This window comes from Limtongia smithiae, assembly GCF_038497785.1.
Source record: "Limtongia smithiae strain NRRL Y-17922 unplaced genomic scaffold V1518scaffold_8, whole genome shotgun sequence".
NCBI lineage: Eukaryota > Fungi > Ascomycota > Lipomycetes > Lipomycetales > Lipomycetaceae > Limtongia > Limtongia smithiae.
In genome coordinates, this window is record NW_027117629.1 from 177,936 (window position 1) to 200,377 (window position 22,442).

Below are 22,442 nucleotides of genomic sequence, written 5' to 3' on the forward strand. Positions count from 1 at the left end.
TATATTATTCGTGTTCAAAACCTGGTATAGTACTACCGCTGCTTGTCTTCCAACTCCTTCAATGCCAAGACGGTGCCCTCAACAATTGCAATGTGTTCGTTCTCATGCACACGTTCTTCGTACTGCTCGAGAGTCTCGTCTTTGCGCAGATCGAGCTTCTTGACTACTAGTGGCTCGCCGCGGTCGACTTCCTTGATGACTCGGTGGATCATAAGCCCGGCCGTGGAGATCTCACCGCGCTGACCAGCCTCCCACGCACGCTCAATGGCGCGGATTCCGTCGAATTGTCCCGGTAGGGCGGGATGCAGATTGATAATTGGAATATCCGCCTTCTCGACCGGCGTGAGAAACGAGGGTGACAGAATAAGCATCCACCCTGCGCAAACGATGAGGTCGGGTTTCAGTGAGAGCACTTTGGACGCAAGGTCGATGTTGAATTGCTTGCGCGCCTGTCGCCGCTTCGCGGTGCATTCTTTGGAGATATCGGCATAGTACGTAGCTTGCAGGTCGTGCACGTATGTGGGAATGCCAGCGGTCGCGGCGCGGTGGAGACCGTAGGCGGAGGCGGAGGAAGAAATGACGGCGGAGATGCTGGCGTTTGTGATTTTCGGAGTGGTGGCGCCGGCGACAGCATCGATGAGAGCTTGCAGGTTCGTGCCGGAGCCCGATATGAGCACGACGATTTTCAGTTTCTTGTCGCCCATGTTAGCGTAAGTTGTAGGGCCTTGTTCACTGGGCGAGCATGAGGAACGTATTCAAGGCTCGAGGTCGTTGGGATTTTTTTAAGGTTCGACGTTAACCAGCTGCTCGACCATGGGTTGGCAGCCACCCTTGCCCTAGACGAGTCAACTCGAGAACATGAGCTAACACTCCATTGACAGACAGAGTTGTGGGCATGGCTGGGTGCTCATCCGGAGCCTGAGCACGGGTGAGTAGAGGAGTGGTGGTTAAGAGGAATCTGACAGGGCTAGAGGGTGGGGGAGTCGAGTGGAGATGTCAGCTGTAAGTGTCCGCTTCCGCTGGTTGTACCGCTGCGGAGGTGGCTTCCCGCGAGCGGCCGGAAGATGGCTGTTATCACCAATTGGCCGTGCCATGTGCCTGAATACCATAGTAGTGTTGTGTATGTAGTCGTGATTCGTGGAGGGCAGGGCGATATAAGCGCAGGCGAAAGGGTTGCGATATTGCCGGCGGTGGCCGCCGACACATGTGCACTCACTAGGGTAGTCGTCGCCAGCCAGAAATTAGCATCCAGCTTCTGCACCCACCACCAGTCGCTCGCTCTTTGGTGCCTGCCACCCCCTTCCCCGAGGCGTAATTTGAATATTCGTCTGCACATCCCCGAGGGCACTGCGGCTGTATTTCCGCCGCGATGTCGAGACGCAGAGAGAAGAAAAACGAGGCGCTGCTGCAGAGCATTGTGGAGCAGCCGGACAACCGAACATGCGCCGACTGCGGGGCGCGCAACCCAGGTGCGCAGATTTTTTCTTTTTTTAGGGGATGTTGTGTGCGGATGAATTACTGATATTGTAATAGCATGGGCAAGCTGGAATGTGAGTGGCTGGCTGGATCAATCCCGCAGGTGCCGAGGACGTCGTCTTCATGCGGGGTCGACACTACCCATACGAAGTGCACTTGACTGACTAGGGATCTTCATGAACAGCTCGGTGTGTTTTTGTGCGAGCGATGCGCGGGGATCCACCGGAAGATGGGGACGCATATTTCCAAAGTCAAGAGTCTACTCCAGGACTCGTGGACGCTCGACCAGATCTACGTATGTACATGCCGACGTGTTACGCCGAAGTACCGTGAGCAAGAATTGACATGTTACTGCAGAATATGCAGGAGATTGGAAACACGAGGGCAAACGAGCGGTGGGATCCGGAGGATATGCGGTCTCGGTATATCGGCAGCGACGACGACGACAAGTACGTTCAACAATCTGGGGTATGCTGCGTTTCAACTAATGAGTAGTAGTTCTGCGGAACGGTATATTAGGGATAAATACGAACGCGGCAAATTTCGTGGCGACACCTCGGGCGACATTGGCAATGTGTACGGCTACGGCGACGGCAGCGACTCGTTTGACACCCGCGGGAGCATCAGCCGCGGCGGCGCTCCGGACGACTACTACTCTGGTACGGGCAAGCCTGTTGATCAATCCTCTTCTGCCTCCTTTGGATCGCGGTTTTCATTCCGCCGCAATAAGAAAACCGCGCAGCCCGAGCCAGTGCAGGTGTCGTATCGCCCTGCCGAGCAGACGCGGCGGTCAAAGTCCTCGCGGAGCAGCAAGCCAAAGACATTTGAGTATAAAGATGATTACGAGTATGAGGATAAGCTGTTCAAGTTGAAGGAGATGGGGTTCACGGTGCGCTCGACGGCACTGGATGCGCTGCGTAAAGCGAATGGTGATATTGAGCGCGCGGTGGAGTTGTTGACGTCGAGCGATAACGTGGAAGATCGACCTGCGCTACCACCGCGGCCATCTGCGTCTGGAAGCAGCTTCCCAACGAATGGCAGTGTTGCACGACTAGCAGCGGCGTCGCAGCAACAACCACAGCCGCCGCCGCCGCAGCAGCAGCAGCAGCAGCAGCAGACGGTATATGACCAGTACGGCAACCCAATTGGCATGATGCCGGTAGCGCAGTTGCAGCAATCAACGCAGAGTGATGCTGTCAGTGGTCCGTTCGACTCTACACAGCAACAACCGTATGGACAACAAGTACAAATGTCGCATCAGCAAACACCGCAGACGGCGCCGCAGTTCACTCCGCAAGCTCTATTCGCTCAGCCGACCGGTGCTCCACTGTCGAGTGCGTTCTGGCCACCGCAGCAGCAACAGCAGCAGCAACAGCAGCAGCAACAGACAGCTGCAGTAGCACCGTTCCAGGCGCCGCGTCCTACTGGCGCTCTTGGTTCTGCTGGCGCACAAGACAATGCGTTCCGACCGCTGCTGCCACAAGCGACTGGATTTTATCCGATGAACAACACGGGTGCGAATATTTTTGGAAACGCGCCGGTGCAAAACAGTTTCCCGTTTGCGAGTGCGCAGCAGCCGCAGCCTACCGGTGTACTGAGTGCGGGGAGTGGATTATTTGGAGGGGCGGTTGCAACGCCGAGTGCGACAGCACAGACTTCGGCGTCTCAAACAAATCCAATGTACGCATTTCATCAGCCGCAAGCGCAGCAGCCTCAGCAGCCGCAATCGACGGCGCAGAGCCTGCAGTATGCTTTCCAGGGACTGTCGTTAAGTCAACAACAGCCCAGCACGACGACGGCAGCTCTTTCACCAACGAAGACGGGCACAGTATCGACAACGACAAATGCGTCGTTGATACCGCAGATGACGGGGTACCAGAGACCACAGCCTACGGCCTTCGTGCCGCAGGCACAGCAGCCGCAGTCTTCTGGATTCATGCCGTCGCAGCAACAGCAGGCCCCGCCTCCGATGCCGGCAATGCCGTCGTACCAGTCGCATGTCGCGACTCCGCAGATGCCAGCAATGTCGCAGCAGAGCGTTCCGCAGTACCAATGGCAACAGCTCCCGACTGAACCTCAGTCTACCGGGATGCCGCCGCAGCAAGCTGCAGGACAGGCGCAGTTTCAGCAGCCGATGCAGACTGGGTATCTCAAGTCGCAGGTGGACAAGTCTACGATCATGGCCCTGTATCAGCATCCTGATTTTTACTCATCGCCGGTGGCGATCCCGATTGGCGGCGCGCAACGAGATTCGTCTGTGTCGCTGCTTGGCGGGCCTGCAGTCGGCACGCAGCCTGCGCAGCAGCCGGCGAATGGTGTCCACGAGGACCATAGTTTGAAGCCCGGGACGCGGAATCCGTTTTTGGCGAGCCGACAACAGGAGCAAGCGCCAGCTACAGGAGGGCAAGTGCGGTTCGCGGTGGAGCCGACGTATAACAATGGCAGCACGGCGGCGCCAGGGAAGGATGGACGACAAAGTCCGGATGTGTTTGGACAGCTGAGCGCATTTGCAGGAGGCGCGCCTGCAAACCAGGGTTCGAGACGGTGGTAAGGAAGCCATTTAGATTATCGGTGTCGTGCAAGCTGTTTTGGTGACACCAAAGGGAAAATGAGCATGCTGTACTTGTATGAATTGTTTTTGCCTGTAGTGTACATTTTGTGCTGTAGTTTTGATCATAAATTGACATGAACGCCGAGGATGCAAGAGAAAAGAGATCAGACGACGCTGAACTGGACACAAAGCCATGAGCTGCAGCGAGCACATTGGACCAAGACCTCGCCCTCGTCGGACGCGTCGGGGAGAGTTTGCTCGAGAATTTCATCAGGGACTAGGTATGCGTAGGGATTGCCGCAGCGACATTGCCTGTACCAAGCATGTCTGATCAGACATTCAGAAGTTACGACATGGCGCTCAGCATCATGGTATTCGAAGTTGAGCGCGTGCACGAGACATATGGTGTTGGATTCAAGGAGGTCGTCGAGATCCACAACTTCGGCATGGGGAACGGCGTCACCGGCATGGAGATGGGCTGTGGTAGCGGCGGCGGTGCCGAGGAGACGGGTGTTGTATGCGTCGCGGAGGGTTGGGTTGCTTAGTGTTTGGTAGGCGAGAAGAATGGCGTCGACAGAGTATGCGGGAGAGGAGGAGGCGGACTTATCGGGGTGATGCAAGAGAAGAGCGGCCCGATAGGCCCTGCGGAGCTCGACCGGATCGAGGATGAGTGAGTCAGGCGCCGATGACGGCGGCGGAAGGCCGAGGACTGCGTAGTGGGACTGGGACGGCATGCGCGCATTCGTGTTTGGTGAACGTGGAGACGAACAGAGTTGGTAGTTTGGCAAATTTGCTCGTGACCGGCACGTGCGTCGCGGTCTCTCGGGCCGGGTAATGCGGGTACAGTGACATGCTGGGGTGGGCCAGTCAGCGCGGCTGATCTCAGCACGCTCCTTGGCGGGCGGTGCCGGACTCGCCCAGACTGGGGGGCGAGGGCCTCGTGGCACTCCGTATTCGCATGCGCACTCGGAATATGTGCACTGAGCAAGTGGATATGCAGCGCCGCAGCCGAGGCGGGCTCGGGGATCCGAATACGGTGCGTATGCGCGGGACTGCGGGACGCGTAAAACAGGTACTGATTATCTGATCTCTGCTCCGATAACGGAGAGACGCACGGCGACGCAGTCTGGCCGAGGTGGCGCGCCTCTTGTTGTTGTAGTGAGCACGCAACCACGGTCCACCACATGCGCGCGTGAGCATGAATCGGCCAACCAGGCCACTCCTGCCCATGCGCCGTATGATCTCGACCTCCACGCGTCACAGAATCGCAGACGGCCGAGAACAGGCAAAACTCGCAGCACGAGGAGTGCGGCCGCGCGTGGCAGAGTAGAAGCGACCGAAGACGGCAGGAAGTCGGCACGTGCCTGCCTGTCTGGGCCTAGCGCGACGCCGCCAGCGGGCGTGACCGGAGCCACTAAGCGTTCCAGGCGCTGTGCTGCAGCTCGTGTCCCGCGAGACTCACAACGTGTATCTCGCGCGCTCTTCCATTTCTCCCTCACTTCCTCTCACTCTTCTCCTCCCGTTCCACTCTCTACACCGCGCATCCGCTCGTTTCCAGCGCCTTCAACACCGCGATCGCCAACATGGGCGCTCCTGAGACGGTCGAAGAGGCCGCAGGCTTCCCTTCTACCTGTCCTCTCGTCCGTAACTACTCCGCGATCGTCGAAGCGTCCGCGCCGTCTACGCCCTCGATTTCCGACGAGTCCCCGCTTCTCCCCTCGCCCTCCTACTCCACTGACGATCTTCTCAATGCCGCTGAGCACCCCGTTGTCCTGCCCAAGAGCAAGCTAGGCCGCGTCATCCTGTTCCTGCGTGGCCCGCGCCCGCCGCGTCCGTCGCACGTGTCGCTGCTTTACGCCCCCATCCAGGTCCTTCCTCTCAAGATCGGCCGCTCAATGCGCAAGCGCAGTCGCATCACCGCTATTGTACTCTACCTCTGCGCGTGGTTCCTCATCTTCGTGTTCTTATCGCACAAGTCCAAGTTCTCGCCAGTCACTTCCTCCGAAGAGTCGATCGAGCTGCTTGAATGCAACAACAACCCGCTGTGGATGACCCACCCGTACAATGCATGCGGACTCAACGCCAAGCGCTGTGAGCCTTTCGACGCGAATACGACTCTCACTTTCAGATGTCCCTCCTCCTGCGCCGGCGCTGCCATGTACTCCATGACCACTGTCGGCAAAGACAACGTGATTTACAAGCCGTACGTTATTGGTGACAAGAACGGATACCGCGCGGATTCTTTTGTTTGTGCTGCTGCTGTCCATGCTGGTGTCGTCTCGCAGCTGAACGGTGGTTGCGGTCGTGTCATCTTCAACGGTGCGCGCGACACCTTCCCGTCCTCTACTGAGAACGGTGTTGAAACTATTGGCTTCCCGTCGTACTTCCCGGCGTCTTACGTGTTCGACAGCTCGGTGACCTCGGAGAATTGCTACGATCTGCGATGGGCTATCACTGGAGTGAACATTGCACTCTCCGCAATTTTCGCATACTTTGTCTACTCGCCTTCAGTGTTCTTCTGGGGTATGTTCATGATGGGCTTCTGGTCGATCGTCCTTGCCACGGACCCACCGCCAACCAACAAGTTTCCCGACCCTGGTGCCGAGGCTGTCTCTGTAGCATTCCAGCGTCTGCTCCCCACCGCCTTTATCGGCTACGTTATCTTGAACGTCGCGATCAAGCCAACGCTTACCAACGTGCGTGCTCAGCTTACTAAGACTGTTCTGTGGGTTGGTGCTTTCTGGGTTGGTGCTCTCAACAACTATACCTTCGACGAGCTACCTCTCGATCGATTCGTGGCTGAGGACATCAAGAATCTACCCGGTGGTATTGCTGCAATCACCTTTGTCCTGCTGGCAATCTTCTTGGGCGCATGCGGGCAGGCCTATGTCATTTGGAAGAACGCCAAGTTCTTCCCTTACTTGGCCGCCTATGCCATCGTGTTCACCACCCTGATAGTCATGGCTTTTGTTCCCAACGAGACTCTGCGCATCCACCATTACATCCTGGGCCTGCTCATTCTACCGGCAACAGCGTTCCAGACAACGATGTCGCTGCTCTACCAAGGCCTTGCTGTCGGCATGTTTCTCAACGGTTCGACTCGCTGGGGCTATGACTCTATCCTGCAGACTGAGTATCAGCTCAACCGTGGCGGGCCGCGGAATACCGATCTTGCGCACTTTACTACGAACTCGACTAATTTCAACGGCAGCCTTGTCGCGTGGGACTATCCATCGCATCCGCGATCCAACTGGACTGGTTTCAGCTTGCTTATCAACGATGTTGAGAGATACCGTGGCCCCATGATGAACATTTCGCTAGATAACTTTTACTACTACAATGATCTTGAGTACCAGCGGTACGACTATGACTGGTTCTTCCGCGTGGCCATGTATTCTGACGAGGGTGATATGTCGGACTACACGAAGCCCGCAATTGCGCGCGCGCACAACGGATCATGGGTGCCACCGCACTCGGGTCCTTCATAGGTACAAGGGTTTTTGTTTCATGTGCTTTGTAACGTTTAGTCCTCCTCCCATGTGTGCTCTGGGATTTGGCTGTTCTCGCATATTTTCTTTTATTTTCGGGTCTGGGCATATATCATCATAGAGAGATCTCGGGATTTTTCATTCTTTTTTTCTTTACTTTTATGTGGTGTTACTATTGTTATAGATGTTTTAGACCGGCTTTGGGGGCGGTTTTGCCTATGAGTTGAGAATTGTTTTGTTTGTGTCGTACATAAGTGCGTGGTTTGTTCAGAGAAAACTGGGTTGCAAAGACAGAAGGACGGCGGGACAAGGGGGATGGGTATCCAGGTATATATACACATAATTTTATGGATAGTGCGTTCAAGTAGTTTAGCTATAGAAAGGTTGAGAAACGCAGTTTTACCAGAATACATTGGACTAACAAAATTAAACACGTTAGGATGCGGCCTAGATCTGGGCAATTCGCTCAGACTCGCCAAGGCGCTTCAGATAGATATAGACTTGCTTGCGGGAGATGGTTGCGACATCGAAGCCGACGACGGGGATGTGGAGGGTCTTAATGCCGTTGAAGATGTCGGTGAGCGGCCGGTCGCGGTTGTCGATGATGTACTGCTTGACGACGTCGGGAAGGTACCTGCGACGGGTAGCGGGCCCGTGGACAACACGGTGGGTGTATTTGACGGTGACTGAGTGGTCCTGGTAGGAGGCGGCGAGTATGAGGCGGCCGTGGCAGTCGTAAAGCTCGCGACGGGACCGCGCGCGCTTGGGTGTTTGTGAGGTGCCGCGGTGGTTGGAGGTGTCGGCGACCTGGGAACAGACGTACTGGATGCGATAGCTCTTGGGCGAGCGGGTGCGGGCGCGGCGCGCAAAGTAATAGCCGGAGACGTCGTAGATGGCCTGGACGATAGCTTTGAAGAGCTCAACGGGTTCGCCGCCGGCGACGACATCGCGCATCATGTCGGAGATGGTGGAGTGACCGCCATTGAGGGAAACGGTGGGCCGGAGGACGAAGGTAGATTGGTGGAGTGTGGGGAGGAGCACTGGGGTGGTAGAGGTGGGTTCAGTTGAAGCGGAGGAGGAGCCGGCAGCGGCGGCAGCGGCGGCAGCAGCAGCAGCAGCGGCGGCGGCATCGTTTTCGGCAGCGGCAACAAAGTTGAGGTCTTGCTGTGTCGGGCGAGGGAAGAGTTTTTCGAATTCTTCCATGCTGGAGATCTCGATAGCGTTGAGCGCGACGCCCCTAGAGCCACCGACGTCGGCGAGATCAAGGTCCATGCCTGCTCTGAAGAACCCGTCTTTTCCAAGAATCATCTCTGATCCCATGGCATTGGCCGTCCCGCCGGCGCCGACGACGGCGAGCGCGACCGCGCCACTCATGGACGGCACCATGCCGTCGATGCCCGTGTCGGCAGCTGATTGTCTGCCGCCGGCGGCGTTGGCGCCGATACCGACATCACCGTTGCCGCCAGCAGCGAGAGCAGCGGCGCGCACGGCGCTCATGCGCTCGAACTCGCGTTTGCGCTTGCGAGTGTCGCTTGTGTGTTGGCGGCTCTGTTCGCGGCAGGGAGCGCAGAACTTGTAGAAGCCATCGCGGCCGGTGGGTTTGGTGAAGGAGTTGGTCGGTTTCTCGATCTTGCAGCGGCTGCACAGGCGGCCTGTACCAGGAGGCACGGCGATGTCGGCGGCGGCAGATGCTGGGTGGTGATGGTGGTGGTGGCCGGCAGCAGCAGCAGCTTCAGCGGCGGCAGCGGCGACGACGACCGCGACGGCGGCGGCCGCGGTGCCATCATCGTCCATGTCGTCGTCTTCCTCAACGTCGGCATCGTCCTCGTCCTCGTCGACGATGTCGTCCGGGTGCACGTCGTCCATGGCGCGGACTGCTTCCGCGAGGGTAGCGCTGACGGTGTTGTGTTCGACAGCCGCGGTACTGGCGTCGCTGAAGGCGTGCTTAGTGTCATCTCCCACGAGGGAGGGTTCAAAGACGGGGTCGGTCATCATGACGGCATCGGTCATGCTGTGGAGGACCGGGGTCGTGGAGTCGTCGTCTTCGTCGTCGTCATCGAGACCGAGGTCAGTGGAGTTGAAGGAATCTACCCTGCTCGCAGAGACGCCGAGTGATGAGGACACGAGGCCAGTCAAGGGGGGCTGAGCGGATACGCCAGGCGCGGGCATGCGACGAGTAATCACTGGCGTGGCGGTGATCACTGTCGGCAGCTGCGCGGCGGCGGAGGAGGTGGAAGAGGAGGTGGAGGAGGAGGAAGCGGTAGTAGTTGTGGTGGGTACGCCACTCTGGACGGCAGAGGTAGACACGACCATGGGGGACTGGGGGAGGGAGTTAAGTACGTCCTCGAAGGCAGCGCGGTCTGCCTCCTCGTTGGTGTCGTCGATGGCGGATGGGCCAGACTGGGAGGGGTTGCGGCGACGGAAGCGCCGTGAGGACATGACGGCGGCGATGCGAGGAGCGGAGTGAAGTTGAGCGAAAAAAGAACGGTGGCGAGTGGGCCCGGGGAGGGGAGGAGGCGGCGACGGCGCGGGCGCGCGATGCCGGCGGCGGTGGAAGCGGCGAGGCGGTCTTGGACGCGCGCGGAGAACGCGTCGATTGTTTGTTGACTGGACGCGTGTTTGACGCGGGTGAAGTGAGGTGCTTGTGGCGGGGGGGGGTTTGTGTGGAGAACGGGCGGCGTGTGACGATTGTGCGCGAGGGCGTGAAGCGACGGGTGTTGTGTCGGCTGCGCCATACGATGCGCCACGGCGGCGGTGCGGACACGAACACGAGAACCACAGGGGCCACGCCATGAACCGCCCAAGACCCTGACTGACTAGCCCGTTCGGCACGGGCAAGCAGGCCAATCGTCCCACATCCACCGCCGCCTACACGCCATGCCATGGCCCTCCTTCTAGACAAAGAGTGCGCGATACTCTCCGCAGCTGGGGATAGGCGCAGTAACCGGCTCTCCGACACCACAGAGTCAGAGTCGTCGTCCAGTAGCAGCAATGGCGATATCGGCACCATCGATGCCGCCGTGGCAATAGCTACGGCGGCCGCGATCTCGGCGAGCTCCAGCAAGCTGCACGAAGTGTTCAATCGCAGCGACACGGACGAGTCTGAGCAGGCTGCAGGCACGTATTTTCATTTCACTGCAGTCGACGCGGTCGACATCGCTGTGCGCGACTTGACCACACGCGTTATCAAAACGAAGCTGTTCCGAAAGAAGAACACCGACGACGGTCACGAGGAAGACATTGAGGCCACAGTGCACGAAAAGAAAGCGAAAGAGAAGAAGTTAGTGTCAAAGACGATTCTTGACAACGTATCCCTCGACGTGCCGTGTGGGTCGCTCATGGCGATTATCGGTGGCAGCGGTTCTGGAAAGGTAAGCATTCCCTGACGCTCATGGATGCACATGACTGATAATCGCAGACATCCCTGCTCAATGCAATGGCCGACCGTGTCAGCAGCGCGAAGATGTCGGTCTCCGGCTCCATCACCTTCAACGGCCACACGAGCGTGCATCGCATCCGCCATGCATATGTTATCCAGCAGGACATCCTGCTGCCCTCACTCACTTGCCGCGAAACGCTCATGTACTCCGCCGACCTGCGACTTCCCTCGTCGGTATCAAAGGCGGAGCGGCGACAGCTTGTCGAGGAAGTGATCCTCGAGCTCGGGCTTAAAGAGTGTGCTGACACCATTGTTGGCGACACAATGCATAAAGGTCTCTCCGGTGGCGAGAAGCGGCGACTTAGTATTGGCATCCAATTACTCAAAAATCCGTCCGTGCTCTTCCTCGATGAGCCCACGACCGGCCTTGACGCGTTCTCGGCGCAGTTGCTCGTGCAAACACTTCACAACCTCGCTCGGCGCGGTCGGACCTTGATCATGTCGATTCATCAGCCCCGCGCGGATATCTTTTTCTCCTTTGACTCTATCACACTACTCTCGCACGGCCAGGTTCTGTACGCGGGGCCAGTCGAGCAGTCGCTCACACACTTTGCATCTCACGGATTCAGCGTGCCGGACCGGATGAACCCAGCAGACTACCTCATTGATATCGCCGTAGTTGACACACGCTCGCATGATCTTGAGGAGATATCACGCGACCGGGTCGCTCGTCTTGCTGCGATATGGACACAGGCCAAGTCATTCGCGCCCGTCGACTTACGCCCCGCGCCGCCAGCGCTTAAGGACTCCCGTGCCAACCTCGTTCGCGAAATCGCCATCCTGACAAGCCGCATATGGAAAATCTCGATGCGCGATCCGCTTGAGCTTGGTTCGTTTCTTATCGAAGCGATTGTGCTTGGTGTCATGTGCGGATGGATCTTTTATGACCTGCAGCCGACCACCGCGGGTATCCGCTCCACGCTCGGCGCGTTGTATTCGTGCAACTCGATGCAGGGATATGTCATTCTGCTTTATGAGACGTATCGTCTTTGCGCCGTGGTATGTTCAGATTTGTGCGGGGTATTGGGTAGCACTGACAGAAGCAGGATATGAAGGTGTTTGACCGAGAGTACCAGGATGGTATGGTCACGATTCCTGGCTTCATTATCTCGCGCCGTCTTGCCAAATTGCTTACGGAAGACTTGTTTACGCCGCTGTTTTTCTCCGTGACTTCGTACTTCATGATGGGACTCACGCGTACGGCATATCATTTCTTCATATACTTCCTCAATAACCTGCTGCAGCATTACTGCGCTGTCTGCGCCGCTCTGTTCTGTGTCAGTATTTCCCGGGACTATGCCAGCGCGTCGTTTGTGTCGAACATGATATATACGGTGCAGTCGATGGGCAGCGGATATTTCAATCAGGTCAACACCGTCCCAGTGTACGTACGCTGGATAAAGTGGGTCGCTTACCTTTACTACGGGTTTGCCGCGCTAGTGTCTAACCAGTTCACAAATTATTTTGGGGATTGTCCGTACGGCGACGCGTCGAATGTAGAGTGCGTGCAGTACACCGGCGCATACATTCTCGAGTCTATCGCGATCCCGCAACATTGGATTGCGCTGCCTCTGGGTATAGTGCTCGCGTATTCTGTGGGATACTACCTTGTCGGGGCTTTTTTTCTGAAAATCAAGCCTACGGATATCTCGACCGCCACTGCGAGTAGTCAAATAGCGTATGCTCAGGGAGATGCAACCGACGGAGTGTATGTTCCGTCTGCGATACCGCACCCAATCGCGGTCGACTTATTCGACTTGCATCTGGTGATATCCAAACCGCATTTGAGTCTCAAGCAGAAGGAGATCGAGATACTGCGCGGCATTACTGCACACTTTGAGCCTGGCAAAGTCAATGCTATCCTGGGACCTTCTGGGTCAGGCAAGTCCTCGCTCCTCAACTACATTGCGTTGCGACTGCATTCCTCACTACTCTCACGGTACGCGTCCTCTGGCTCGGTGCTGTTTGCAGGGCAAGAACCGTCGCCGAGTGTGCTTGCTTCGATATGTTCGTACGTCACGCAGGAGGACGATGGGTTACTCGGCACGCTGACTGTGCGCGAGACGTTACGTGTGGCGGCAGAGCTGCGGCTGCCGCGGAACCTAAGCAAAGCGCAGCGGCAAGCGCGTGTTGAGGACGTTATTTTCAAGATGGGGTTGAGAGACTGCGCTGATACCCTTGTTGGCGATGAGTTGCTGAAGGGCATTTCTGGTGGCGAAAAGCGGCGGCTTTCAATTTGTATTCAACTGTTGAACGAGCCCAAGGTGTTATTGCTCGATGAGCCAACGTCTGGGTTGGATAGTTTTACGGCTGCGTCGACGTTGAAGGTACTCAAGGGTCTGGCGGACGAAGGACGCACTGTGATCTGCACGATTCACCAGCCGCGTTCGGATTTATTTCCATTTTTCGGGAACGTGTTGCTTCTGGCCAAGGGCGGGAAAGTCGTCTACAGCGGGCCCGGACGCGACACTGTGCTTGAGTATTTTGACGACGCGGGGTTCAAATGTCCTGCGCACACGAATCCGGCAGATCATTTACTGGACTTGGTGTCGGTGAACCTGCAAGACATGACGAGCGAGACCGTGACGCGGCAGCGGGTCGACAAGTTGATTGAACGGCACGAGACGCACGAGACGAGCAAGGCTGCGCAGGCGCAGGTCGCGAAAATCAGGAAGGAAACGACGCCAGTGGAGTTGGGGTCGTTGAGTCGCAAGTCCGCGCCGTTTGCGCGCACACTGCCGATATTGATGTGGCGGGGGTATTTGAATATGATTCGGAAACCGACGATTATAATTGCGCGGTTGGGACAAATTCTTGGCTTTGGGATTATACTTGCACTCTTTTATTCGCCGCTCAAGTCGGATTACTACGGCGCGCTGAATCGGTACGGTTTGGTGCAACAGTGCGCGGGGTTGTATTTCATTGGGATGCTGAACAACCTCGCGGTTTACCCGTCCGAGCGGGACATATTCTACCGTGAGCACGACGACGGCGTGTACGGAGTTTTGCCGTTTGTAGTAAACTACCTTATTTTCGAGCTCCCAACGGAGATTCTGAATGGGCTGATCTTTTCCGCGTTGATGGTGATGGTGACGGGCATGCACCGGGACGTGGGCGTGTTTTTTGTGGTCGCGTACGGAACGCTTACGATTGTGAATTGCGGCGAGTCAATTGGTATTGTGTTCAATACGATGTTCCGCACAACTGGGTTTGCAGCCACGATGACGTCTCTTGTGCTCACGATCGGCGCGACTATGAACGGGTTGTTTTCCCTCGAGATGATGGGATTTTTGCGGGGGATTAACTATATCAATCCTCTGAAGTACTCGATGAGTGAGTTCCTTTTTCTTGTGATTGTTGGGTTGTGCTAACACCTGCGCAGCGGTCATTCTCAACTACGCGCTCGACGGGCTGCACTTCACATGCAGCGACGCGGTGCGCTTGTCTGACGGCAGCTGCCCGTTTGACACAGGCGAGGAGTTGCTGAAGGAATATGGCGTGAATGTGAACAAGAAGGGTTTTCTGTGGGCCATGTTTGGGTGCATCATGGGGTACCGACTTGTTGCGTGCTTGTTTTTGAAGCTCGTACGGTTGAAGTTGAATGTCGCGAGGTGATATTGGTTTGTTTTTGGTACACATTGGGGAAGGGGGAGCGGTGTGATGTATAACAATTTAGCATGGTTTGGTTTTTTGGCTGTCGCATATATAGTGATGATACACATACAGTTCTTTTGGAGTAGCTTTGGTGCAGGGCGTGGGGATGTCTGGGATTTTGTGAACGAATAGCTGCTACGGGTGAGAGCAGAAATGCGACGGTGGGCGGATGTTCGTCGTGTAGTCTCTGCTGCATGTGAAGGGCCAAACCGTGCCTGACTGTCGTTTTCCTCATGAAGGCCAAACGCCGCTACGCCGCAGCCGCGCCATACAATACTCATCGCCGGCGGGACGGCGGGATATGATATTGAATCTCAATTGCGGTATACGTGCGCGTGTTCAGCTAGTTGGAGAGTTAATTGAGCTTGGCAAGTTCGACACAGGGTACTCGTCGGAGTGCAAGAAAGGTCGACGTTGCAACGTTCGCCACGCGCACAGAGGATGGCGTGCGGTGGGTGTGTGAGAAGGAAAGGCAAAGAGAAGTGATAGCGGTCGGTGGCGAAGAAAAGTATGACGAAGTGAGTGTGCGTCAACTTTAACACACCGTTGCGACGGCATTCGGAGGTGAGACCTGCGGCCGGGAGTTACGCTGGCAAACAGGTAGTGTGTACGCACGACGTAGGGTGTGATGAGTTGGCAGCGGTTGATCTGCACAACAATGAACGATAACTGAGAGAAGCGGGACGAAAGAGGGACCACCTCAGACTGGAGAGTGAGACCCGCCGTACGTGCAACCCTGCTAGGTGTCGGAGACACGGTGTCCTTACGCCGCCGCCGGCCCGCCGATACTGCCACAGCATGGACAGAGGCAGCGGCGGCGGCAGACTCACACGTCAGAAAACGGCACCGGTTTTAAGCGGACGCGACGGCACTTCACAGGTGAGGCCGCGGGGCGGCGGAGGCCGCGCTGTGTGTGCGCGGGGTGCGTATTTTTTTGTTTTACGCCGGTGCACCGACGTTGGCGGGCACAGGTCTTCGAGACCTCTCTCTCTTTGAACTCTCTCTATGCAGCAGTAGCATACAACGGGTGCGTCTCGGCGACTGCGCCGCGGCTGTCGCCCCTCGGACCTGCTAAAAGCGTGAGCAGCAGCCCGGCGTGCAGTGTCCCAACGCCCTGCGGCCCGCCGCCGATGGTTTATATTGGAAGACGACGACGAAGGACGAGAGTGCGCGCTAAGGCAGGCGCCAGCCGCGGCGTGCGAGGACACAGAAAACGAGCAAAAAAATTGAGTGCCTGCACATCCCCCTCGCATCGTCGTCGGCAGACACACCGCACGGGATGTATCAACACCAGATCATATTTCACAGTGTCGAGCGGAGAGCACGAGCTAGCGGGTGATTGGGCTTAGAACGAAAAAGCAGCGATAGAGTGTATGCATAGAAGCCGCTGAATGGAAGGTTTGTCGGGCAGCCTCTGGCCGTCTGAGTCCGGCCGTCGGCAAGCAACCGATGATGAATGCGAGCCTAAACGTGCAGAGTGGTCGTTGATGAAATCGCCGATATGCAACGACCACCTGCTGGCGGCCCTTCGCCGCCGCGAGGTGGTCGTAGGGACGTCGCGCGATTTCGATTATAGCAGTCGCCTTGCTATGACTTCGTCTGGCTTGTTTGGCATGTCTAGGGACCGTGGTCGGCGACAGGACGACGAGCTGGCCGCCGCTGAATCAGCTCAACAGAAGCATCTGCGACAAAACCGACGAGCACATCGCAATCCCAGCGCTCGCTTGCAGACTGCGGCAAGCAAACGAGCGGAGAAGAAAAAAATGAGCGCGCTCGCCTGTGTTCGGGAGGGTCGCGAGTAGCGCGCCGAGAACCGCGTCTGAAAGATGATCTGTCATAAACAACAAGGTTTTGCGCGCTCACATCCATCGTCAAGGACAGGAAGTTTCTGTGTCGAGGGCAAGGGCCAATGGCCGGCCCGCATGTGATATCGCATTTTGGCTGATGGGCCTGCTGAGATGAACAAAGAAACTTTTGTTTTGAATCTAGATAGACGCGCACGTGGAGCTAATTCGGGTTCCATGTCAGATTGACAGGACGAAGGAAGTTTATTTTGCACTATATGTGGCGAGCATTAAACTGAAAAGAAAAGCTCCCAACCGCAGCAGATACGCGCCCGCGGCAAGTAGGCCATGCGAGAGGCGAGGTTGGCGTCAGCATATCAGACGCACAGTACTGCCGAAATGATCTCCTGCGCCTCATCCAGCAGCCGCGCTGCCGCCCTGCGTGGCACGGCGGCGGGCAGGCAACCAGTCCGCCAGGCACGATGTGGCAACTCCGCCCGCGATTATGCGCGACTACTGGAGGGACATGCATCTCACGGCGACGGGACGGACGCCGCGCCGGGACGCGCCAAACGCGGCGGATATGAAAGCACAAAAGTGACAGAAAACAATATGACATTGCTGCGTATAGAAGATCTGCTGTCGATCAGAACACGAGACAGGATGGGTTCTGCCTGCGGCGGTCGCCGCCGCCGCGGCCACGCAGAGGTGCGCTCGGATGCTATGCAAGCAGGAATCTGCACACCCCTCTTCTGATTTCTACACATCGTTCTCGACTTCTTCGCTATGGCTGCGCGCCTGCTCGCCGAGGCGGCTTGGGCAGCACGCTGCCCGCGTCGTAGCAAGTGCCCTCGAAATCTGCGTTCAGACTAACACATGCCAGCCGCGAACCATATGTGCTGCCCCTGAGCGGTGGCCCGCGCGCGCCTGCCGTATCGGGTCTAATGGGATATTCAAACCGCCATGCGCGCACCAGACTTGTGCGACACAGCAGCCATGATGGATTCTCGTCCACCCCTCCGCACACACGTAACTGATCGTCATCGCCGACCGTGCGTTCCCGTAGCGGATGACGACAACGTCCAAGGCTTTTGATTGTGTTCGTTCGTGCGCGCTGCGCGTGCGTGCGTGCGTTTCTCTGCTGCTCCGCAAGCGCCAGGGCCAAACCGAGGAAGACTTTTTTGCCATTGGACATGCACGACGCGTGCCTGTCCGCTGGGCGCTGCCGCTGCTACAGTATGCAACCGCGGGGCGGTGGTCGCGGTCGGCGTATGAGCGCTGATCGCAGGCGTGGCTAGCACGGCAAGCAGAGGCAGACGAGAGTTGCGGCACCGCTGCGACGTGCGTAGGTCGGTCGGCCGGATCTGGCGATCCGACGGAAGCAGCAGCGAAGCCTGCATGTCTGCGTCTCTGCGGTCGTCGGCGTCTTCGGGAAGACTCTGCGATCGTTCGCGTCCGCGCGCCGTGGCTGGCTCTGTGGAATTCGAAGACTGCGGTTTCCAGCAGCTAGTAATGTCGCGGGCGAGTGGCCACGGACGCGTGCGCGACGCGACGCAGACAAGAGGCGAGGCAGCGAATGCGACCGACCGACCGCGCTGCTCGCGGGCGGCCGCGGCGACGAACGCTGCGCTGGGTGCACGAGCATGGCAGGCGGCGCTGGGCCGCGGCGGGCAAGTGACATCTCCGTCTGGCACTCTTGCGTGTCAGCCGCTGGCCGCATTCGGCCTGCGCGCGGAAGGGTCGCTCGTCTGCGCCCTGCCGTTTTCGTCTCGCCCTCGTGCTCTACAAACCTTAATCTGCGTTTGCCCTCTGGCGCATGATGACTGACGCTCTCTAAACTTAGCCTACAAGGCCGTGGCGCCTTCTTCTCAGCATTCCTCCAGATTTTATGAAACACAATCTTACCCGCGCATAATCCAGTCCGACAAATTTTTTTTGACCTGCAAAAATTCTTAATTACTACTACTCGCGATACCATTTCGCCGCAGTCCGTGTTAAATAATATGTTCAAAAAGCAAGCCGACAGCATCGCGCGGCCAGCGCACTATTCCTGCGGTGAAAGAAGAGAAAAATTATAAGCCACATAACTAAAAGAGAGACGGAAACCCATAGCGTGACTCCCCTTCAGGTAACGCAATATTAAACAGAGCCCAAGGTATCTAGACAGCCCTCTCGCGCACAAACACGAGCACAAAAAATACACAAAAACACACAAACTGAAATTGACAATGACTTTTGGAAGCCTGTAACGAGCCAGAACGCGGGAAAAAAAATAACCAGAAAGTTTGTACAAGACGGGATCTTTCGATATCCCCGATGGTTTTGTGTGCGTGGCTCACTTCAGGAGCCGGCTGGACTGGCGGCGTGTGCCGGTGTAGCGACTTGACGTCCGCCGCTTCGTCTCCGGGGAAGATGATCCACCGCGTCGCGGCGAGCCGCTCTCCGACGCGTCAGTCACCTCATCGGTCTCCCCGTCGTGCGACGACGAGTAGGCCCGTCCGCCGCGCGAGTGCGTTCGGATGTGCTGAGTCAGGTTGTCGGACCGCGAGAAGCTCTTTGAACACTGCACACACTTGAACGGCTTGTCGCGCGTGTGCAGACTCCGGAAGTGGCGCTTCAGGTGCTCGTGTCGGCGGAAGCGACGATTGCAGTGGGCGCAAACAAATGCCTTGGTCGGGTCGTCGGTGAGCGACGGCTTGCGCCCCCGCCGCTGCGGGTATGTTGCCGGCACCCGCGTCTGATCGCAAGGCGGCGGCACGACCGGCACTGGCGCATATGTTTCTGAGCCAATGTAGATGCTGCTGTTATCGTTGGAGGAGCATGAAGACTGCGTGTATGTCATCATGAAAGGCGCCTCGGCGCAGAACGAATCGTCGCTGCACGCGCTGTCAGAGTGCGACGGCATCGTCTCGAAGGAAGACTCGTCCTCAAACTCGGGGCTCTGCAGACTCGAGTTGGACGAAATGTAGGAGTCCTGCGACAGGGATCGCGCAATGCCATGCGACGAGCTCGTCGAGGAGGTGTATGATTCCTGGGAGATCGAACGCGTGATGCCCAGCGACGCGCGGTCCTCGAAACGAGGGATGTAGTTGAGATCGGCGCAGTCGTTCACGTAGTTATCGTCATCGAAAACTTTGATTGAGAACGGCATGTAAGAGTCAAACTGGCCGACGTCCTCGGACTTGATCGCGGAGTACTGCAGCATGCCGGGCGCGACCTGCTGGCAGGGCGACTCCTGCGGCGGGAGGACCATGGCATTGTCCATGGCGTGCATAGCGGAGGGTGAGCAGTAGAGGCTGGAGTCGCTCATGCATGTCGCTGGGGTGGACGGGACGGGATCGCACATGTGGAGGGTCGTGCCGAAGACACTCGGGGACATCATCATGGGGGTCGCGGGGGGGCTGCGCGTGTCAGCGGCAGTGCGCGCCGAAGTGCGGATCAAACACGGCGGAAGACATACAGAGGCAGCGGCGCGTAGCCGTAGGGCGGCGCATAGTCGGTGGAGTAATGCATAACGAGGGACAAGTAGTGTAAACGAGCGTGTTGGCGGGCGTGAGCAGGGCAGGGGACATGGCAAGCGGCTGCGGGAGGAACTATATAGAAGACGCGGCGCGTGCGGAGACAGAGAACCACGCGATGGAGCGCAAGCTGCTGCCTGCGCGCGCAGAAGGGACCCCGAGACTTGTGTCGACTCTTTGCGCGTTGCGTGTCGAGCCCACACGTGTCGCACGTGCGCAGCTCATGCTAGCGCGACGCAGCTCACGCTAGCGCGACGCAGCGACACGCATATGCGCGGTCGGCCGGGGTTTGTGGCTGCGCACGCGCCACAGAAGCACCTGGTACCCACGTGCTGCGCCGCACTAGCGTCAGGCGCACACATCTTCATGTACTGCGCGTTCTGCCGCCTGCCGCGCGCCTTACCGCCGCGTGCGACGGGGCGGCACATGAGCCCGCGTCCCGGCGCCAGAGCGCGCCAGCCAATCACGAGCGGCAGCGCTGTTGACGGTTGGCGCAAGGCGCCTGCCGCCGCGTCGCAGGTGCAGACCACGTGACGTCGCCGACAGCGGCGCCGGGAAGCGGCTAGCGCACTGCTGCGGCAACTTCCAGTGCCTGCGTACGGACGGAGCTAGTACGAGAGTAGCAGTCGTCGTTCGATCCTGCGCCGGCGCTAGACCAGAGCGGCCGCGGCACGTCAGCACAGCCCAATCAGCAACGGGCTGCCGCTTCGGGAAACTCGCTTGGTCGCGGCGAGCCCTGGCGCTTGCTGACTACAGCAGCGTCCTCATGAGATCTGATATATATTCCTGCGGCTAAATACTCAACAGTGCCAGACAGGCCGGCCCATCCGCCACCAAGGCCCAAACAGGCCGCAGGCCTTCCAGTCCCCTTCCGGATGCGGCCATCTTCCCTTCCATTCACCGGGACGCCCATGCGCGTGCTCCAGCCCACCCACGCACCGTTAACATGTCTGACGCCACTAATATACTGCCTGTTCCCGGAAACGGCAACAATAGCATCGTGCGGTCGAAACTCCGGCGAAGGATCTGCTGCTGCTGTGTCTGTGTCGCTGTGCCCTCCTCGAACTCGCCATGCACTATCAATAAAATCCCGCTGTCCTCTGCCGTCCGCACGCCCCGAACCGTCCACGCCTCCACCGCAAACTTCTCCGGCGCGGCGAGGTCGTGTCGCGTGGCAGGCAGCTTCTGCAACAGCTGCATGATCTGCTCCTGGCCGAGCGCCAGCCTATTCTGCCGTAGGTTGCTGCGCGACACGCGCGTCATGTTGCGCGAGAGCGCTATATACGCGCTCCAGTTCTGTTGGCCCGGTCCCGCGCCGATTCCGCCGAACCCGCCAGCCTCGAGCTCTCGCGGCACTGCTGTGTTGAGCGTCATCGAAAACATCGACATATCGTCATACAACGGTCTTAATTGACCGCGGTCGCCGTCGTAAACTTGTAAAAACCTGTAAAAATAATAACCGAAAGCATGTTAGCACAGAGTGCCGCGCAAAAGGCGCGTGGTGTGAAAAAAACTACCGCAGATCCCCCAATAATTAATACGCACTTTCCCAAAAAGTCTGTTGCTATGCCCTGCACTTCTGGCGTCTCGAAAAAGCCCGATCTCGTGCTCACTGCCAGCTTCTGTGTCAAATTCAGCATGACGTTACTCCGGCTGTTGTTGTTGCTGATTGAATTTAATGCGGATCCGCCGCCGCCGCTTCCGCCGCCGCCAACCGCCGCTGTTGTCTCCACCGGGATGCCGTCCAGCATCTTGAGCGACGGAAATCTTCGCAATATCTCCGCTCTGTAGTTTGGCAGGCTTGTGACCGCGTTGCCCGTGAGCACGAGCTCGCGCAACTCGCGGAACTTGTGCCGCCACGCGTCGAGCTGCCGCCAATCGACAAGGCCATTGTCCTGCAGCGACAGGTTTTTGAGATGCGGATACGTCTGCGCGAGCGTCGTCACCTGCGAGACGTCCGTTACGTTGTTCGATGCAAGATTCACGCTCTCAACCTGCGGCATGTCCATGCTCGCAACCTTCATGAGTGCTGGAAACATCTTCGATCGCGTGCTGTCCTGCGAGAGCAGACCGTTGTTGGCAAGAAATTGGTCAGAATACATGCTTTGCAGATTTAGCATCTTATTCACCGCGTCGTATCTGCTGTTCAGAAACGTCTGCAGCACCGAGATTGTGCCCATAGTCGTCGTCATCTTGTCGCCTGTTGTCTGCACATGTAATCCAGTTCTCGTTCTCGCGCGTGCCGCCGGACCGCCTCTTGTATATCCACCGAATCACCCAGACGTGCTCGTCCGTTTGAAGTGTCTGTGTTCCGCCTAGGTGACGTTAAGTGCTTCTATATTCGTTTAGCACCAGTTCAACATATTTCTAAACACACGCAACCTAGTACCTAGCCGTTCGAATCCGTAAAGCTGGTGCCCTCCCACCTGAGATCAATATGCACTCCAGTACGCAAATATTTCTCGTGTGTTGAGATGTTCTCCAGGTTAGGGCTCGAAAATTCACGTGACTTCTGCCTGCGCCGCGGCGTCG

The 22,442-nt window shown here is 57.7% G+C and overlaps 8 protein-coding genes across 8 annotated transcripts; 3 read left to right on the forward strand and 5 right to left on the reverse strand.

Moving 5' to 3' along the window:
* Positions 1-32: 32 nt before the first annotated feature.
* Positions 33-704, reverse strand: V1518DRAFT_375223 (formyl transferase; the record flags this gene model as incomplete). Its single annotated transcript, XM_066901493.1, has 1 exon — positions 33-704. The coding sequence occupies one exon, from the start codon at positions 702-704 to the stop codon at positions 33-35; it is 672 nt and encodes a 223-aa protein (XP_066758688.1).
* Positions 705-1,211: 507 nt separating this feature from the next.
* V1518DRAFT_308773 (putative GTPase activating protein for Arf-domain-containing protein) lies at positions 1,212-4,109 on the forward strand. Its single transcript, XM_066901115.1, has 5 exons — positions 1,212-1,469; positions 1,534-1,550; positions 1,661-1,771; positions 1,834-1,925; positions 1,975-4,109. Exons 1-5 carry the CDS (start codon positions 1,370-1,372, stop codon positions 4,025-4,027), a joined length of 2,373 nt encoding a protein of 790 aa, XP_066758689.1. The 5' UTR covers positions 1,212-1,369; the 3' UTR covers positions 4,028-4,109.
* V1518DRAFT_418569 (uncharacterized protein) lies at positions 4,059-4,772 on the reverse strand. Its single transcript, XM_066904570.1, has one exon. It carries the CDS (start codon positions 4,759-4,761, stop codon positions 4,192-4,194), a length of 570 nt encoding a protein of 189 aa, XP_066758690.1. The 5' UTR covers positions 4,762-4,772; the 3' UTR covers positions 4,059-4,191.
* Positions 4,773-5,201: 429 nt separating this feature from the next.
* V1518DRAFT_418570 (uncharacterized protein) lies at positions 5,202-7,925 on the forward strand. Its single transcript, XM_066904571.1, has one exon. It carries the CDS (start codon positions 5,611-5,613, stop codon positions 7,513-7,515), a length of 1,905 nt encoding a protein of 634 aa, XP_066758691.1. The 5' UTR covers positions 5,202-5,610; the 3' UTR covers positions 7,516-7,925.
* Positions 7,926-7,962: 37 nt separating this feature from the next.
* Positions 7,963-9,309, reverse strand: V1518DRAFT_375307 (uncharacterized protein; the record flags this gene model as incomplete). Its single annotated transcript, XM_066901497.1, has 2 exons — positions 7,963-8,675; positions 8,961-9,309. The coding sequence occupies 2 exons, from the start codon at positions 9,307-9,309 to the stop codon at positions 7,963-7,965; spliced, it is 1,062 nt and encodes a 353-aa protein (XP_066758692.1).
* Positions 9,310-10,347: 1,038 nt separating this feature from the next.
* On the forward strand, positions 10,348-14,787 carry V1518DRAFT_418572 (P-loop containing nucleoside triphosphate hydrolase protein). The gene is made up of 4 exons (XM_066904572.1): positions 10,348-10,886; positions 10,934-11,953; positions 12,001-14,287; positions 14,337-14,787. The coding sequence occupies exons 1-4, from the start codon at positions 10,398-10,400 to the stop codon at positions 14,567-14,569; spliced, it is 4,029 nt and encodes a 1,342-aa protein (XP_066758693.1). The 5' UTR covers positions 10,348-10,397; the 3' UTR covers positions 14,570-14,787.
* Positions 14,788-18,311: 3,524 nt separating this feature from the next.
* V1518DRAFT_418581 (uncharacterized protein) lies at positions 18,312-20,017 on the reverse strand (the record flags this gene model as incomplete). Its single annotated transcript, XM_066904573.1, has 1 exon — positions 18,312-20,017. A coding segment is annotated over exon 1 (1,045 nt), but the record flags the coding sequence as incomplete, so codon positions are not given.
* Positions 20,018-20,671: 654 nt separating this feature from the next.
* On the reverse strand, positions 20,672-22,377 carry V1518DRAFT_418582 (uncharacterized protein). The gene is made up of 3 exons (XM_066904574.1): positions 22,300-22,377; positions 21,456-22,245; positions 20,672-21,354 (listed from the first exon to the last, which is right to left on the reverse strand). Exons 2-3 carry the CDS (start codon positions 22,100-22,102, stop codon positions 20,808-20,810), a joined length of 1,194 nt encoding a protein of 397 aa, XP_066758695.1. The 5' UTR covers positions 22,103-22,245; positions 22,300-22,377; the 3' UTR covers positions 20,672-20,807.
* Positions 22,378-22,442: the final 65 nt, after the last annotated feature.